Source organism: Micropterus dolomieu, linkage group LG17, assembly GCF_021292245.1.
Source record: "Micropterus dolomieu isolate WLL.071019.BEF.003 ecotype Adirondacks linkage group LG17, ASM2129224v1, whole genome shotgun sequence".
Taxonomy (NCBI): Eukaryota; Metazoa; Chordata; class Actinopteri; order Centrarchiformes; family Centrarchidae; genus Micropterus; species Micropterus dolomieu.
Genome location: NC_060166.1, coordinates 1,670,304 through 1,687,959, shown reverse-complemented (window position 1 = coordinate 1,687,959; position 17,656 = coordinate 1,670,304). Strand labels below are relative to the sequence as shown.

The window sequence follows — 17,656 nt, the reverse complement described above, 5'->3', positions numbered from 1 at the left end:
GTTGGATTACTGCAATTCCTTATTATCAGGCTGCTCAAAAAAGTCCATTAAGACTCTTCAGCTGATCCAGAATGCTGCAGCATGTGTTCTGACAGGAACCAGGAAAAGAGATCATATTTCTCCTGTCTTAGCTTCTCTGCATTGGCTTCCAGTAAAATCCAGAATAGAATTTAAAATCCTTCTTCTCACATACAAAGCTCTTAATGGTCAGACACCATCTTATCTTAAAAGCTCATAGTACCTTACTACCCCACCAGAGCACTGCGCTCCCAGAATGCAGGGTTACTTGTGGTTCCTAGAGTCTCCAAAAGTAGACTAGGAGCCAGAGCGTTCAGCTATCAAGCTCCTCTCCTGTGGAACCAGGTTCCAGTTTGGGTTCAGGAGGCAGACACCATCTCCACATTTAAGAGTAGGCTTAAGACTTTCCTCTTTGATAAAGCTTATAGTTAGGGCTGGCTCAGGTGAGTCCTGAACCATCTTAACCATAGTTATGCTGCTATAGGCCTAGACTGCTGGGGGATTTCCTATGATGCACTGAGCTCCTCTCTCCTCTTCTTTCTCTCGCTCTGTATGCAACCTTATCCCATTAATGCATGTTACTAACTCAACTTATTCCCTTTCCGGTAGTCTTGTGCTTTCTCGTCCCTCTCCTCTCTCCTCCTATCACTTCCTGCAGGTGTTTCTGGCTCTGGAGCTGTGGAGTCTGGATCTGTGGTTGCGAGTCACCTGCTGCCCCTGTGTTCCTGCTCGACACCCTCTGTTACAATTATTGTTACTAGTCCTATTGTTATTATTGTAATTATAATCATTAACATTACGATTATTATCATTAACACTACTGTAAATATCAGTATCATTATTCATTCAGTCTATAGCAACATTACCTTTACTTATTAGTATATTGTTTAGCATGCCTCCCTCCCCTCTCCTTCTCTCTCTCTCTCTCAAATCAATTCAAATTAGCTTTACTGCCATGAATGTAACAATATTGCCAAAGCATCATACAAACTACATAAGAACAATCAACCCCATACATTTCATTAAACAATTAAAGCATAAAGTAATTAAATCGTGAGTGTGTGTGTGTGTGTGTGTGTGTATGTTAAAAAATATATATATTAGAAATTGAAATAAAATAAATAAAACAATAAGCGTGTGTGAGTAAAAAATAAATAAATAATAATAAAAAATTAAAATAAAATAAATAAATAAAACAGTAAGCCTGTGTGTGTTTAAAAAATAAATAAATAATAATAAAAAATTAAAATAATCGAAATAAATGAAACAGTAAGCGTATGTGTGTGTGTTAAAAAAATAAAAATATATTAAAAAGTTAACATACAGTAAATAACTGAAACAGTAACGTGTGTGTGTATTAATAGAAAAAAAATAAAAAAATAATTAATTTATTATAAAATAATAATAATAAATTTAAAAAAGAAATCAGTATCAAATGTAAAAACAAAACAATTACTAAAATATCAAACGATCAAAATAATAATTTGAAAATTTTATTTACAATTATTTATCAGTTTGAGGTTTCAGTGTTTATCCTCACTTCATGGCATGAGGAGACATATTTTGCAGCAATTATTTCACATTTGGGCATTTCTCCTAGTAAATAGGGGAGTTTCTGTGTGTCTGATATGAATTCGAATTCAGGGTATATTTGGGAAATGTTTGCAAAGTGTTTTTGTCTTAGTGTTTTATATTTAGGGCATGAGGTTAGAAAGTGCAGCTCTGTCTCTACCTGTCCTCTGTCACACTGGGAGCAGAGTCTCTCCTCTTGTGGTAGCCAGCTCTGTCTGTGGCGACACTTTTCTATGGCCAGGCTGTGTTCACTCAGTCTGTATGTTGTCAACATTTTTTTAGTTTTGGACATTTTATTGTACTCAGGTAATTTGCCAGTGTGAATTCTCTTTTTAGGGTCAGATAACATTGAAATTTACTTTGTGTTTTGGTTGTTTCTTTTCAGTATTCAATATATTTTTCTTTCTGCTTGTTGGTAATTTGGTTTGGTCTGCTTGAGTTGGTGCTGCTGTCCTGAGGCTGTTGGGGACTTGTTACGGCAGAGAGCCTCAGGACCAGCTGGCTGAGGGGACTCTCTCTGGTTTCAGCTCCTGGTATGTTAGGGCTTTGTGATGATATGTCTGGGGGTTAACTGATTTTAAGTGATTGTAAAATTTAAGTGATCTTTTCTGTATTTTTAGTAAGAGGGGGTATTGGCCGAGCTCTGCACAGGTTATTTGGTGTCCTGCAGGGTGTTCTTACAGAACTCAGTATGGAAAGATTCTGTGATTGTTTTGTCCCATTGTCTTCTCATTGTCTTGTTTTCAATGAAATTTTTGAAAATCAGACCCTGCCTCTGAGCTGCAGGAGAGCTGTGATAACCCTGCTGCCGAAGAAAACAGCCCAGGACGTCAGACCGGACTATAAGAGCTTGTCCAAGGCTCTGGCTAAACGGTTGAAGCAAGTGATGGAGGAAATCGTTCACCAGGATCAGTCGTACTGTGTGCCTGGTAGGTCCATAACAGACAACGTGTCTTTAATCAGGGATGTTTTGGATGTCTCTAGTTTTTTGGGCACTGACCTTGGTCTCATTTTGTTAGACCAAGAAAAAGCATTTGACAGAGTTGAGCACCTTTATCTTTGGAAATTTCTGGAGCGTTTTAGTCTCAGCCCACGTCTCATTGCTATGATAAGTTTTGTACTGAGACATTCACAGTGTACTGAAGGTTAACGGGGTCTAAGTGCTTCCTTTACAGTAGGCAGGGGTGTCAGACAGGTCTGTCCTCTGTCTGGAATGCTGTATGCATTGTCCATTGAGCCCTAGCTACACAAACTCTGGTCCAGTATTCATGGTTTGGTTTTACCAGGTTTTAACACACCACATGTTTTATCTGCTTATGCAGATGATGTCATGGTCCTGGTCAGAAATCAAGCTGAAATTAATATTGTTGGAAAAATTGTGTCTGAGTTTGGTCTTATCTCTGCAGCAAAAGTAAATTGGAGAAAAAGTGAAGCTCTAGCAGTTGGAAACTGGTTTGGTGGTCTTCCAGTGTTGCCGGGGGGGTTAGGATGGAGAAATTATGGTATAAAGTAGCTAGGTATTTATCTTGGCAAAGAAGAAATGGTTAAAAGAAACTGGAAGGGCATGATAGAGACGATGAAAGGAAGGCTGCTTGCTCAGATGTCTTTTAGAGGAAGAAGTTTGTATGGAGCCACCTGCTGGTTTTCTCGCAAAACTACAAGCAGTTTAAGTGGACTTTTTTGGGACAGGTTACGCTGGGTACCCCAGAGTGTGCTTTTTTTTACCAAAGGAAGAAGTGGGGCAAGGCCTGTACATCTAGCAAGAGTGGCAACTTTTCGATTTCAATTTGCACAGAGATATCTGACTGGTTTTAAATACCCAGTGTGGAAAGAGTTTGCAAGCAGCATTTTAAGGAGAACAGACAGGTTAGGACTTGACACTGCTTTGTTTTTAATGGATGATGGTTATTTAAATCTGTCTGTATTGTCTGATTTTTATAAGGGTGTTTTTAAGGCCTGGCACCTTTTTAAGAAGAGACGGTTGGAACCGTCAGTCTCCCTGTACTGGTTACTGTACGAGCCTCTGATCGGTGGATCCACAATGGACCTACAGGACAGTGGTACACCAGGCCTTCATCATATACTCTGTTCTGCTGGTGCTACAACTCTCAGACGGATAGTGGATGTAGCTGGACCTGTTTTTATGAACACTGGGGCTGTGGCTGCACTGATTGGACTAAAATCTGTGCGTCACGTGAGGGACATTGTGAATGGTTGGACTAGAAAAACTAACAGCAGCGGATAACGAGCTGCTGAGGATGTACTGAAAAGGTGAGGAAGCTCTGGACGAAGAGGACCCTTTTCCGGAGTTGGGACTGGTACCCAGTCTTGACTGTTGTTCTAGTTTATTGCTGGATGTCAGGCATCAGAAAAACTCAGATCTGCACACGGTGACAGGTAAAATGATTTACAGGTGTTGTGTGAAGGTGTTGTGTAAAAACAAGTTAAATGGTAGAAGTGACACGGTGTGGAGGGAGAAACTAGGGGTTAGTAATGCTGTGAAGCCTTACTGAAGGTGACTTATAGTGGAGAATATTACATGGGGCTGTTGCGGTGAACTCTTTTGACTCTGTGATTAATCCCTCTGTTTCTAATGGCTGTCCTTTCTGCGGGCTGCTGGAAACTGTTGTTCATTGTTTTTTAGACTGCAGCAGACTGGGGGAACTGTTTAATGTGTTGGGGTACTTGTTTATTTCTTTTAATGAAGTATTGTCTAACACTGCTTTTGTTTTTGTAGCAGATTACAGGAAGACAGAAATGTCCATATACATGAGTAGAAAGAAGCAGGTAGAAGGACAGCTGTGTGGAGACATAGTCCCTGTGTTCACATCTCTGGTCAAGGCCAGAGTGTTAGTGGAGTTTAAGTTCCATCAGCTGATGAACACCTTGGATGTGTTTGTACTTCAGTGGTGTTATGATGATGTCATCTGTTCTGTGGTGGATGAAGAAGTCAGTTTTAATGACTAAGGGAGTTCAGTGTTTTCAGGTAATTTGATGTTTTTATTTGTGTGGAAGTGTTTTCTTATCTCTAGATGTCAACCGTTTGATTCTCTGACGTATTGAATGTTCTTATGTCTGTGGATCAGTGATGTTTTTATTAAAGTGTTTAATTAAAGTAAAAAAAGTCTCTCTAAAATAAATAAATAAATAAATAAAACAGTAAGCGTGTGTGTGTTAAAAAATAAAAATATATTAAAAAATTTAATAAAATAAATAACTGAAACAGTAACGTGTGTGTGTATTAATAGACAAAAAAAAAGAATTAATTGATTAAAAAATAACAATAATTAAAAAAAAGAAAAAGAATCACAATTACTAAAATATCAAACGACTATTATTATCTCTCTAACACCCAACCGGTCGAGGCAGATGGCCGCCCACCCTGAGCCATGGTTCTGCTCGAGGTTTCTGCCTCTTAAAAGGAAGTTTTTCCTTGCCTCTGTCGCCTAGTGCTGCTCTTGGTGGGAACTTTTGGGTTTCTGTAAATATCATCATAGAGTACGGTCTAGACCTGCTCTTTTATGAAAAGCACTCAGAGATAACTGTTGTATTGATTTGGTGCTATATTAATAAAGCTGAATGCAATGGAGCCGTTTTATTGTTTTAAATGTTATTCTAATGCTTTTCTTTGCCTCTGTAAATCACTTTGAATTGCATTTGTGTTTGAAAGGTGCTACATAATTAAAGCTGCCGTGCCTACAGATCATAGCTTCAATAAATATTACAAATTATAAACCAAACAAACTGCAAAACAACCGCAGGCAATGATTGGATACCTGATCTTTTAAAAGAAAGCCAATATCAGCTGCATACATCATAAATTCTCCGTACTTGTATAGCGCCTTTCTAGTCTTTTCGACCACTCAAAGCGCTTTGAGTCACACACATTCATACACTGAGCCTAAGTGCTCAAACGGAAACTAACATTCACACTCATTCATACACTGGCGGAACAGCCGCCAGGGGCAAATCGGGGTTCAGTATCTTGCCCAAGGACACTTCGACACGCAACCAGGGGGAGCCAGGGATCGAACCGCCGACCTTCCGATTAACAGCCAACCCGCTCTACCTCCTGAGCCACAGTCGCCCCGTTATACTAGTTGTTATATAGTATACTAGTTGGATACTAAAACACACACACACACACACACGGACTCACCCATTCCTTTGGTGTGGTTGAAGTCTCCTCTCACTATCTTACAGGAGCGCCCGTCTCCATTACATACACCGCAACGGTCCTCTTTGGCTGAAGAGCCGATGATGCTGTCACAGCCAATTTTCTGACCATAACAAAACAGTGAAGAACAACAGTAAAATTTAAGGTTGATGAGTTGCCTTTGTAATGTGTGTGCGTGTCTGTGTTAAGACACCTTGTGTGTGTATACGGGTACAATTTATTTAGAAAAGAAAAGCTGTTTTGCGTAAGGTCAAAATTTGACTTGTCCTGGTGCCAAATGTAGTTCAGTCACAGATCAGAAGTCTGTTAAAAGTTAAAGCCTATTTCAGTATCACACAATCATCACTACTCTCTATCAGTGTCAGTGTACCTCTCTACTTGCCTTTTTAATATGGCAGTGTTTATATAGATGTCGCAGCTGATTGGGTAACAACTCTGACACATCCACCACGTCCACATTCATCTATTATATAGATCAGCGATTCCCAAAGTGTGATTCCTGCACCTCTGGGGGTGCATGAGCTGCCTCTAGGTCATGCACAACAGGAAAAATGTAATCGTGGTGTAGTAGTGTAATAACTACACCACTTATTTTTTTGTGGAATTTTTGATGAAATAAAAACCTGAATTGAAAACTTTTCTTTTTAAATGTAATTTCAAATTAAAAACATTATTATTAATAGTTAGCTCACAGGAAAGGGCTACTCACACACCTCTTTCCCTCTCCCTCACTCCCCCCTCCCCCTCTCTCTCCGGCTGAGCCACCTGTGCTGTACAAATCCTCCTTTTTTGTCCATGTTATCTGTTTGTGAGACTACACAGGGTGCGATTTGTCAAAAAAATTATAAAAATAAATAAACAGAACGGGGGTGTTTTGTAACACTTTTTTTGGGGGGCATGAAAATAACGCCCACCACCACCGCATGGTTTGGCACACAGGTGAAATGTGGATTGATTCCAAAGTTTAACCATCACAGTATGAGAAAAGGTTTTATTGCCACCGTTACTTTTTTAAGTAATAAATATATAATGTTACATCGCAATGAAGAGTTGCACTGAAAAGATAGAGAACACAGACAGATGCATGCTGTGTTTAAGCACAGTGAGTGGGTAAGGGGAGAGAGACCGATTTAAAAGCTGTCACTTTCAAGAGTGTCACTGAGGTCATGTTCACTGGTGTAACAGAGACACTGCACGGCTGCTTGTCATAGAAACAGATCATCACATGTTTATTTCACCTTCAGAAATATCGACTGCCTTCTCTTCAACACACTCACCGGAGCAGAGTGTTGATAGGCTATTATTCGCGATGTGTAACCAATCAGATATTGCTGTGGGTGGGACATTGATATTCTATAAAAGCAAAACATAGAGCAGTGGTCGGCAATAGGCAGCCCACAGGCCAGAACCAGCCCGTCAGCAATAATATCTGGCCCGCAGCCAGATTGCTTTGATAGCAGAAAAAAATAAAATAAATAAATTGATAGTGGCTGGTGTTGAGATACAGTTACAGTTACTCACACAATCACTTCCTCTTAAGTGATTGTGCCTCCAAAATAAAAGCGTGAGAAGTTTTTGTGCAGCAATGCTTTATTCTCAAGTTTATTGAGAGCTTTTACTTTGAAGAATTCTGAAGGATATTCAAAAGAGACTCTGGACATTCACAAGAGACTCTGGACATTCAAAAGAGACTCTGGCTTACTTGAGACACCTCTGAAAAAGCTGTCAGTAAACGTGTGATTGGATTCCCCTGAATTTCCTCAGGGAAATGAAAATGAGCAACCTTCCAAACGGGAGTCCCGCAACTGACCTAACCATGCACATAAGTATACAAAGATTTGAAATAATTTGACTTCGTTCTGGCCCGCCATGTAAAGACCGCTGATATAGATCAAAATATTGTCTGCAATTCTATTCCCTACATGAATTTGAAAACGTGGGTGTAGACTCCTGTTCTTACATAATTTGGATATTTTGAGACATCAGTAAATATGTGGGCTAATTACAAAAATCATTTCCTATACTGGTTTGCACATTGTCCTATTGTGTTTTCCACCCAGTCTTTCTTTAGCTCTATGACGCTAAAATTAACTTTAGCCTCAGGAAATAGCAATTGGGGAACATTACTTATGGGAGAAAGGCGGTTAAAACTCGTTTCCTTAACTTGATATTCTTCTGATTTATCTTTTATTTTTCATCCATAACTATGGTGTTTATTTTTAGTCATAAGTTGTGAGCGTGTAAAACATGGTCACGAGCAAATTATGTTATTCCACACGCGCAAAAATTTACCTTCCCGCGCGCGTGATACAGTACTCACGCACAAATTCAACATCCGAGAGTTGTACAGGTAGCTGCGAGCGAGCACCTGGCATGCTCTCAAAGGATAACTCTGCTTGCACAGTGGAATTCAGCTCGCGCGCAGTGTGCTTCTGCTCGCGGAGTGGATTTCTGCTCACTCGAGTCTACATTAGTGTTGTGTTGTTCAAAGAACTTTTCGTTCATAAGACCTAATTGTGTATGTGACTCGGGAGGAACGGGTTGTCTCAGTGAGTGATTCGTTCATTTTCACGCATGCGTGAAGGATCTTGGACTCTTACGTTCACTCGGCACACGGCAGCTGCCTGGGCTCCGTCAGCACAGGAAAAAGAATTGTTTAGCTCACGACTCTCAACTGTGGGTCTCTAGGTCTGAGTTGTTCATTTGTCACGTGTCAGTCACTGGATTGATATTATATAGCTATTTAGTTAATTATGTAACATTTTATAAAACATAACGTTGTTACAGCACAGTGATGTTGTTTTAACACAGCCAGTTGTTTTAACTGTAGTCCTGCTGGTGTTTACAGCTAACAGCTGATGAGAGTTGTTCTGGGTCCACTTCAGAGCCCTGACAAGGTTCTACCTGGAGCCGAATTACCGCAGAGGTCGTCTCCTCTCCAAAACAAACAGACCCAGTCATTAAAACATTAAAACACAGCCACGTAGCAATGTTAGCGTTAACCCTGTAAACAGCTAACAGCTGATCCAAGTCCGCCAGAGAACGCAACTGAACTTTTCCTTTTTATTTACCAACAGAGCCGTGCTGTTGTTTCACAGCTCGTGACTGGTGAACAACCTGCAGTGTTTGAGAGCGATGTGCTCATGTGTGTTTCTCTGTCTGCAGAATGCGGACCTGATGTGGCCCATTCTGCGTCCAGACCTGCCAAACTTCTGCGTTTATATGTGTTTATTTCTCTGTTCCTCTCTCTGTGCTTGAGTTCTTTAAGAACTTTGTGGCTTGATCCAGATTATTATTAAATTGGTTGAATTTTAATGTTTTATTGTGTATTAGTGTGTTTATTCATATAGTGTATCAAGCTTATTACTTCAATATATTTACTGCAAATCTGATATTAATATTTTACTCATGGATAGGGACGTTAGGCTGCTGTATGAATGAGCACGTTAGAGATAATGATAATATAATTATATACATAAGCCTTTATATGGCTGGTCTGGTTGTATACTCGGGAAAGATTGTGAAAATGGAAGGATTTAGCCGGAGTAGTGGTGATTATATATTGACAACATATTTCTGTGGTTTTTACATGGTTTGAATTTGGTTGTGGGCCCAGGGGGGGTTATATAATGATGATATACAGTAATCAAGAGGTGAATTTGTGCATTATACTTTGTCAAATAAAGCAAGCCAGGCAGCCTTCCGTGTTTGAGAACGGCGCTGTTTTTTAATCGCCCACTAGAGGGCTGCAGTGCCACAATAGCCAGCCTAGTTCAAATGAACGAAATGACTCAAAAAAAGATTAGTTCATTTTAATGAACGAGTCTGTCAAAAGACTCGAACTTGCCATCACTAATCTACATGACTTTTGACAATTTGGGGGCGGGAACCAAGGAGGATACTGACCCTCATGATTGGTCACTTTCAACATGATCACAACCAGAGCCCTTAAATAAGAGAGTCACGACACTCCCATTGACTTCTGTCGGAACTGTGGAATGCAGAAGTGACGTGTGTCACGGGGTAGCCGATAGTTCCAAACACTGAATAGTTCTGAAAACATCATGATTTATCATTGTCAGGTGTCTTTGGAAAAACCGCAAGCAAGATATAGGTATTGTTTTATAATCAAGTTTCTTATAGAAACTGATTTAGATAAAATATTTTTCTGTTATGTTTGTTTATTTTACTGCTTAATCTCTTGTTCCACACTCCAGTCCAGTTGGTGGCGGTTAATGCACCATTAAACTGGTTTGCCCACCGCCAATAAACACAAAAGAAGAAGTTTCAGCGCTGTATCCCATTCATTTATGTTGTGTCCGATGAACCTACGCTCGCTGGCAAGTTGATGAAATGACTGACATTTTAACCCATCAACTGACCTCTTGTGAATTTTCATCAGATTCTAAGTGCAGCTAGCTAACCTGAGCAACACTTCACTGGCTAAGTTACCATAAATTTAACGTTACTCCCTGTCAGTTTGCCGACATTTACTTTAAATGTCAAGTTATAAGTGTACGTTGATTCGTTGGCATTCAAAGTTTATCTTCGGGTATAAGAATTATAGTAGAAGTTAGCAGCACTTAGTGGCTGCCATAGTAGTAACGTAACGTTACTATAAACGGTAACGTTAGCTATGTGAAATAGATAACATGGCAAGCTTGTATCTAGCAAGGTTGTTCCTTGGTTAACGTTAATTCGGTCATTAACGTTGGACAGTGCATTGGCTGATAAGATCAGCAGCACAAAAAGTAAGTAACGTTATAACTGCAACAGATAACAACTTCATATGTTTTTCTGTTGAAGAGGCTGACATATGAAACCATCGAAGACTGACTTTAATGAGCGAGCAAGCCAGTTATCCACAAAGGATCCAAATAACAGCTCTCCGTGTTGAATCAGTGCCTCTGAACAGCTAAAACTGAATATTTTAACCTTCATGAAGGTAGGATTATTGTAAGACTGAATTAGTTTTAGCTCGGTGTACCTAATAAGCTGGCAGCTGGATCTGCTTATAGGCCTCATAGAAACGTGCCAAACTTGTATATTTAAGAGTAAGTTAGTGGAGTGCAAATACCATATCCAGCAAACAATAACCAGGACAAACTTTCTTCCACATTGATGCAAATATGAATATAGTGACATGAAACATACAAATAATTTGAGCTACAGAGGCATTTACACATCCTTTCAGCTGCTGGTCTTACTGTGTTGAATGCTCTTAGTGGCCTTATTAGGTGCACCTTTACATTGTAATGCAGTTCAATACAACAGCTGTGCCATTATTCAATTAAATTTACACATATGAGCATAAATGTGTAAATTTTATTAAATGTTTAATACTGAGGTTAAAATTAAAGGGTGTTCTACTGTACTACATTGTGTTGGATATGAGGATTTTTTTGTCCTCCCTATTTACATAATGTACATTACAGGGCCAGAATATCAGAAACTCCTATAAATATAATGCAGCTCAGTACAACACCAACATCACCAAGTCTGACCTCAGTGATAAAACGTGTAAGTGAATTAACACTTCTATGTATGTCTGTGTAAATAAATCCTGAACAGTACAGGCATCATAAAAGCAGAATTCATGGCTGAGCTGGTGTATGTATTACATTAGATTGTATAGGTGTATCTAATAATGTGACCACTGCAGACACAAGTCAAGGTTTTCCCTGTTGCTCTTCTGGGATGTGTGGTTGAGTGTGGTCCCCCATTAGACTGTATGGGTCACCGAAACCACTGGGCTAGCCCGCCACCTAAACTACAACAAATCTCAACAGTGATGACCAACAACCAACCAACTTCTGGTATTTAATATTTGGTCACTAAATTCAAAGAATTTGCAACAAAGTTGTAGAACTAAATATGACCATTTTATTAAGGTGTACAGGAACTTACAACTTTTAGTCCACTGAAATACCATGAAAAAAAGTTTATAGTCACGTAATATAAAATTCTTTACTGGGGCACAGAAGCAAATAACTGATATTATGCCAATGTCCAGATACAAGTGGACCTAACTGTGTACTCTCACTCCTGTAAGCTCAACCTCATGAAATTATTTGGGAAACATTGGCTTTCCATGTATATTATAATTATAATTTATATTATAATATTAAAATCAATGCCTTAAATGTATTAACCTTGTATTAACATGTATTAACAATGTTTCATCTTTCTTCTGCCTGTTCTTTCCAGCAGCACCAGGCTCGTGTCTCCTCAAGAGCTGGTCTCATCTGGGGCCTATGACCTGGTCTGCTTCTGATAGTGGACTGTCCTCAACAAAAACCTCACTTACCCTCTCCCTGTAGATAATATATAATAAAGTGTTCTGTTGAATGCAATTGGTTGCCTTATATATTTTGCACTATTGATCAAACTTCTCTCTTGACTTAAACTGAGTAGCTTCAGTTTTTTATTGATATTCACTTGTTGGGATGTTTATGTGAGTGTGTCTTAACACAACATTACATTAGAACATGTGATATACAGTAGACTAATTATATATATTCTGCAGATGCAGCACATTCTATGTATGTATTTGTGTGTTCCAAGGTATAGTTTAGCCTGTGTTTAGGGAAGGAGAAAGGGGTAACGTTACACTAGTCATTTTAAAATAAATTACCAAGCAGTAATTATATGCATTGTGTTTAGGACTGTTAATGCTGTTTCAAAGAAAAAAATCACTACTGTAAGTACAGTTAACGTAGTAATCAATGCACATTATACGAAAAGTGCTGCAAATATAGTCTGCTTTTAATGTGTTGTAAAGTCACACCTCTTCCCTCCAAAATTAACCCCAAAAGTATAATGCTTTCCCGACTCCCCAGAAGAAATGGTATCATATGTAAGTATAAGGATAGCGTAGTGGGACAACGGTGTGGATTTGTGCATTTTATATTAAATAAATTTGGAGCTACCCCAAATTCCTCTTTTCCCCCCCAGCACCTTTTTGATTCCGAAGCTGATAACGTGGTGACTGACAAAATTAGCATTTCCCTGAACAGCCTATCGGAAAGGCAGGAAATCCTACACTGCCCCCCCCCCCCCCCCCCCCCCCCCCCCCCCCCCCCCCCCCCCCCCCCCCCCCCCCCACATACACACACATAACCGTGGCAAATGTCCTTGCTCTGTGTTTCATTACCCCATCAAAGGGATACCCCCTTTTACGCCTAAGTGTGACATAATCCAGGACAGCTGAACTTTAAATAAACAAAGACTGCAAAAATCCCATTGCATTAACTGCTATCTGTGTTGATATTAGTGCTGAAAATAATCTAAATAAGTTACTTTTTAAGATTAAGGACACTCCTTCATCTTATGTGTAACCAATGCTTGTTCACAATACTTTCTCACACAATTCCTTTAGAAATGATGATAAAGAAATGTCCAACTATACTTACTTGCTTGAATTTAAGGCTGAATTCCCCAGTTCCTAAGGAAATATTGTTTTGGGTTAATCTAAGCTTTCCTCATATAACCTGAGCTCCCCCAAGTGGACAAAATAAGTATTACATACCATTGTCAAAAATGCCGTTAATGTATAAATGTCATGCCCAATAATGTGACAGTTGTTTCCTGTTACTAAATGCTTAACTTAGAACAGTACAACCGTTTGACCATTGAGGTTTGATTGTGGAAAATATTTGATTTTAATGCGTGCAAATACATTTCTTTTCTGTTAGACATTAAAGTTTAGAAAGGCAGTCCCTCGGGAAACCTGAAACGCCCTCTGGGGAACCACGCCCCAGACCACAAAAGAGCGACACACGACGTCGTTCGCTCTTCTTGGCTCCTCTCCTCGTGCCCTGGTGTTCCGCTCTGCTCTCTGTACGCTTCGGCACGCGTCCGGCGTGCCTCGCCAGGCAACGCCCTAAGAGTTCGGCCAGCGCAACAGGCCTTTGTTCGCTTGAAGCTACACACGCGAAGTTCCTCGACATCGATCTGCCCCTCATTTTGTTTTATTTTCTTTCTTTCTTTTGTTTTGTTAAAGTTATCAGTCCGTTAAGTTACACTGGACTAATTCAGGAATGACCAAGTTCCCTTTTAAGCTTGTTCGTCGAGCCAACTTCACCGAGGTCAGACCAAGCCACGTGGTCTCGCCAGCGGCAACGAAGGAAACCTGAAAACAGCCGAATTGCCAGACACGGAGAACCCCGCAGAATCCCTAGCAAAAAGTCAGGATCGGGCAGCTGGCGTGGGACCCGTGCAACAGGCCAAAGCAGGCCGTCGACAAGCCGTAAGACCTAACAAACATTCTGAGATCAGGGATGTCCCATAATGTTTTCTTTTAACTCCTAAACTCATAGCTTACTTTCATTAGTTCTCCTATGCCGTATGAGTCAAATGCTTCCCACAATCGAACCTCCATTTCTCATTGTTCAGCCATTGTTTATTTTCCCTGTATTTAACCACCCTTTTATATTGCATTAGTTAGAGAATAAATTCACTGTAATATAATCAAGAACTGTGTGTGTTGCCTATCTCTACGTCGCTGCCAAGAGAATTGACCCTTTAGATATGAGACTGACTGACTTAAGATAATTTAGCGATTATTAACTAACTGATCACTAGTAATAATTGTATAGTTATTAAAAGCTACCTAGAGGTCCGGAGACTCTAGGATAATAACAACTCCGGTGGTGCCCTTTTTAACGAGAGCTTTTATGGAGTTTTGATATTTTCTGAATATTAAAATTCATAACTGGGTATTAATTTCTTTAAAATTCATAGCTAAGTTTTAGCCATGCTACAATAGTAATCAAATCAAATTATACCTTAATATTTATCCGAAAACTGCTGCAAATATAGTCGCTGCTGGTGTCTGTCCCACCTGAAACCGTTCAAAGTGGTTGACAGCGCGGATTGGTTGGAACTACTGAGAGCTGAGATCAAAGAGTGTTGTAACTCTCTTATTTAAGGGCTCTGGTTGTGATCACGTTGAAAGTGACCAAACAGAGGGTGAGTGTCCTCCTTGGTTTCCGCCCCCAAACAGTCAAAAATCATGTAGACTCGAGCAAGCAGAAATCCACTCCGCGAGCTAAACGCCACTCCACAAGCAGAAGCACACTGCGCGCGAGCAGGATTCCACTGTGCAAGCAGAGTTATCCTTTGAGAGCAAACCAGGCGCTCACTCGCAGAAACCTGTACAACTCTCGGTTGTTGAATTTGTGCGCGAGTACTGCATCGTGCGCATGGGAAGGTATTTGCTCGTGAGCATGTTTGACACGCTCACAACATAAACACCATACCTATCTATCCTTTTTGAAATTCCAACAGTACAATACTTCCTGATTATGTACAATACAGTAGAGTGTTAGTAGCTGCTTCTAGCCTGTCAATCATCTTAAGGACCATTTAGAATTTATGGCGTGTAATTTTGGCGTGCTGAAATGCTTACACTGGATCAGCTGTTTTAAGACAGAGAGGTACCTATGGTTGCCCTGAACAATGCACATGATCTCATCGCTTATCAGCTCAGTTCTTTACTGGATGATGGTGGTTGAGTGGGTCTAAGAACAAGGCTGAGGAAGTAGGCAAGTTGTATTTAGTGTGTACCATTCCATGAATGTAAATGCTCCGTACTTGTATAGCCTTTTCGACCACTCAAAGCACTACATCTGCATTCACCAGTCATACACATTCACACACTCAAGTGCTCAAACAGAAACTAACATTCACACTCACTCATACACTGTGGCCGCCAGGGGGAAATCGGGGTTCAGTATCTATCACTTCGATACGCGAGCCAGGGATTGAACCGCCAACCTTCCGATTAACGGCCAACCCGCTCTACCACCTGAGCCACAGCCGCCCTATACCACATACCCTAAACCATGACATGATTATGAATGAGTATGCACATGTGTGTGAGTATGTGTGTGTACCTGACACCTCCCGTTAACGCACAGGTCAGCCTCATATGGTCCACAGGGCGTCCCATCCATTACTCTGTCAGCCATCAGCACTGGGACATCTCGACCCACCGGACTGCAGAACAAAACACATGGCTTCGCTGCTCAAACAACACACACACACACACACACACGCACACACACACGGACATGAAATAAAGTTGTTAGTGTAACGATTAGTACAATAGTAGGGTACAAACACAAACAAGGTATGCTTCCATCCAATGTTATTTTTGGAAATACTACAATTACACCAATCAATAAAAACAGACAGAGCAAATTCAAGCAGAGTTAGAAAACATAAAATGCAATAAAGACTATAGCATTGGACCACAAGGTGCTCTTCACTGGGACTCCCTAGAGCAGTGGTTGACAATAGGTGGCCTGCGGCCAAAGCTGGACTGCCAGCAATAATAGCTGGTGTTTCAGCTCCAGCTGCTATAATTATTATTTTTTTGTCAGAAAACGTGAGATCGCAGGTTCCCCTGAATGGAAAAAGCAGGAATTTCCTCTGCCTGGATATAGTGGAGACACAAAAGTAAGCGTCCAAAGGTTGATGTGGACCAATTGCCGGGATGTACACACTCCTGCACATGCTTAATTGTGATATGTAATACAATCGCTTCACCATCTTGTTGAAAAAAGAAGAAAAAATACTTACAGCGAGTGAGAATTGAGCACACAACCCTTCAGACCTGTGAGTCCTGTGCACTACCAACTGAGCTAATTGCACACACAGTAACTGTTCCATCTAACGACTTGAAAATAATTTGGCCCGATGCCAGACTTATTTGCACCTCTGGTATCTCACTGCAAACACCCCAGCTTGCCCCGCCTCTCTCTCTAGCCAAAAGACACAGACATTGTCTTTTTTTCCGGCGTTTTCCACCCACAAATCTGCAACTAGCAACATTATAGGCACCCAAGTTTTTTACAAAGTCTATGCGAGTGAACACATGCCTTTAGAAAATACTGTATAAACATAACATATATAAGACGATCGCCTCAAACACAATCAAAAAACTTAAAGTTCCCGCTTCATGTGTGATCATGCTTGTACACACTGAACATACGGTGCAGATCTGACACACACACACACACACACACACGCTCTCGTTATCACACACATCTCTTTATTTTTTAGTGCATTTTAGTTTCATGGTTTCTGGTGTGTTTTGCTTTTGTTTTTCTGTTAAATAAATGCTTGTGGATATACATGCTGTGTATCAATTTTCTCTTCTTTAAGAGTGGTGCTGCCAGGTGACTTTAGTTAAATTCTATCATTAACTATTAAAAAGTAGGGGAGACCGGGTATGGTTGTGTAGCAGACCTAAATTTTAGTCATGCAATTTAATAAATTTATGAGAACTGATACCCAATTATGAATTAATATTCATAAAATCAAACTTTTCCTCATTTCAGGGCACCACCGGAGTTGTTATAATCCTAGAGTCTCCGGACCTCTAGGTAGTTTTAATAATTATTATCACTAGTGATCAGTTAGTTAATAATCGCTCAATTATCTTAAATCAGTCAGTCAGTCTCATATCTAAAGGGTCAATTCTATTGGCAGGAACTAGAAATAGGCAACACACACAGCTCTTGATTATATTACAGTGAATTTATTCTCTAACTAAGGTGATAAAAAGATGGTTGGATACAGGGAACATAAACATTTGCTGAACAATGAGCCTGGAGGTTCGGTTGTGGGAAGCATTTGACTCATACGGCATAGAAGAGCTAATGAAAGTAAACTAATGCTATAATTTAGAAGTTAAAATGGACATCTGATCACAGAACGTGTGTTAAGTCTTACTGCTTGTCGACAGCCTGCTTTAGGCCTGTTGCACGGGTCCCACGCTAGCTGCCCGATCCTGGCTTTTTGCTAGGGATTCTCCGGGGTTCTCCGTGTCCGATTGAAAACGCCTCCTCCGTCTGGCAATTCGGCTGTTTTCAGGTTTCCTTC

General features: G+C 40.2%; 1 protein-coding gene across 1 annotated transcript in view; it reads right to left on the bottom strand.

Moving 5' to 3' along the window:
• Nucleotides 1-17,656, bottom strand: part of adamts17 (ADAM metallopeptidase with thrombospondin type 1 motif, 17) — a 236,219-nt gene that overhangs the window by 43,472 nt on the left and 175,091 nt on the right. Inside the window, exons 14-15 of the mRNA XM_046074026.1 lie at nucleotides 15,664-15,791; nucleotides 5,750-5,870 (exon numbers count right to left, since the gene is read on the bottom strand). Coding sequence (XP_045929982.1) covers nucleotides 5,750-5,870; nucleotides 15,664-15,791 — 249 coding nt within the window. The remainder of the gene's footprint in view (nucleotides 1-5,749; nucleotides 5,871-15,663; nucleotides 15,792-17,656) is intronic.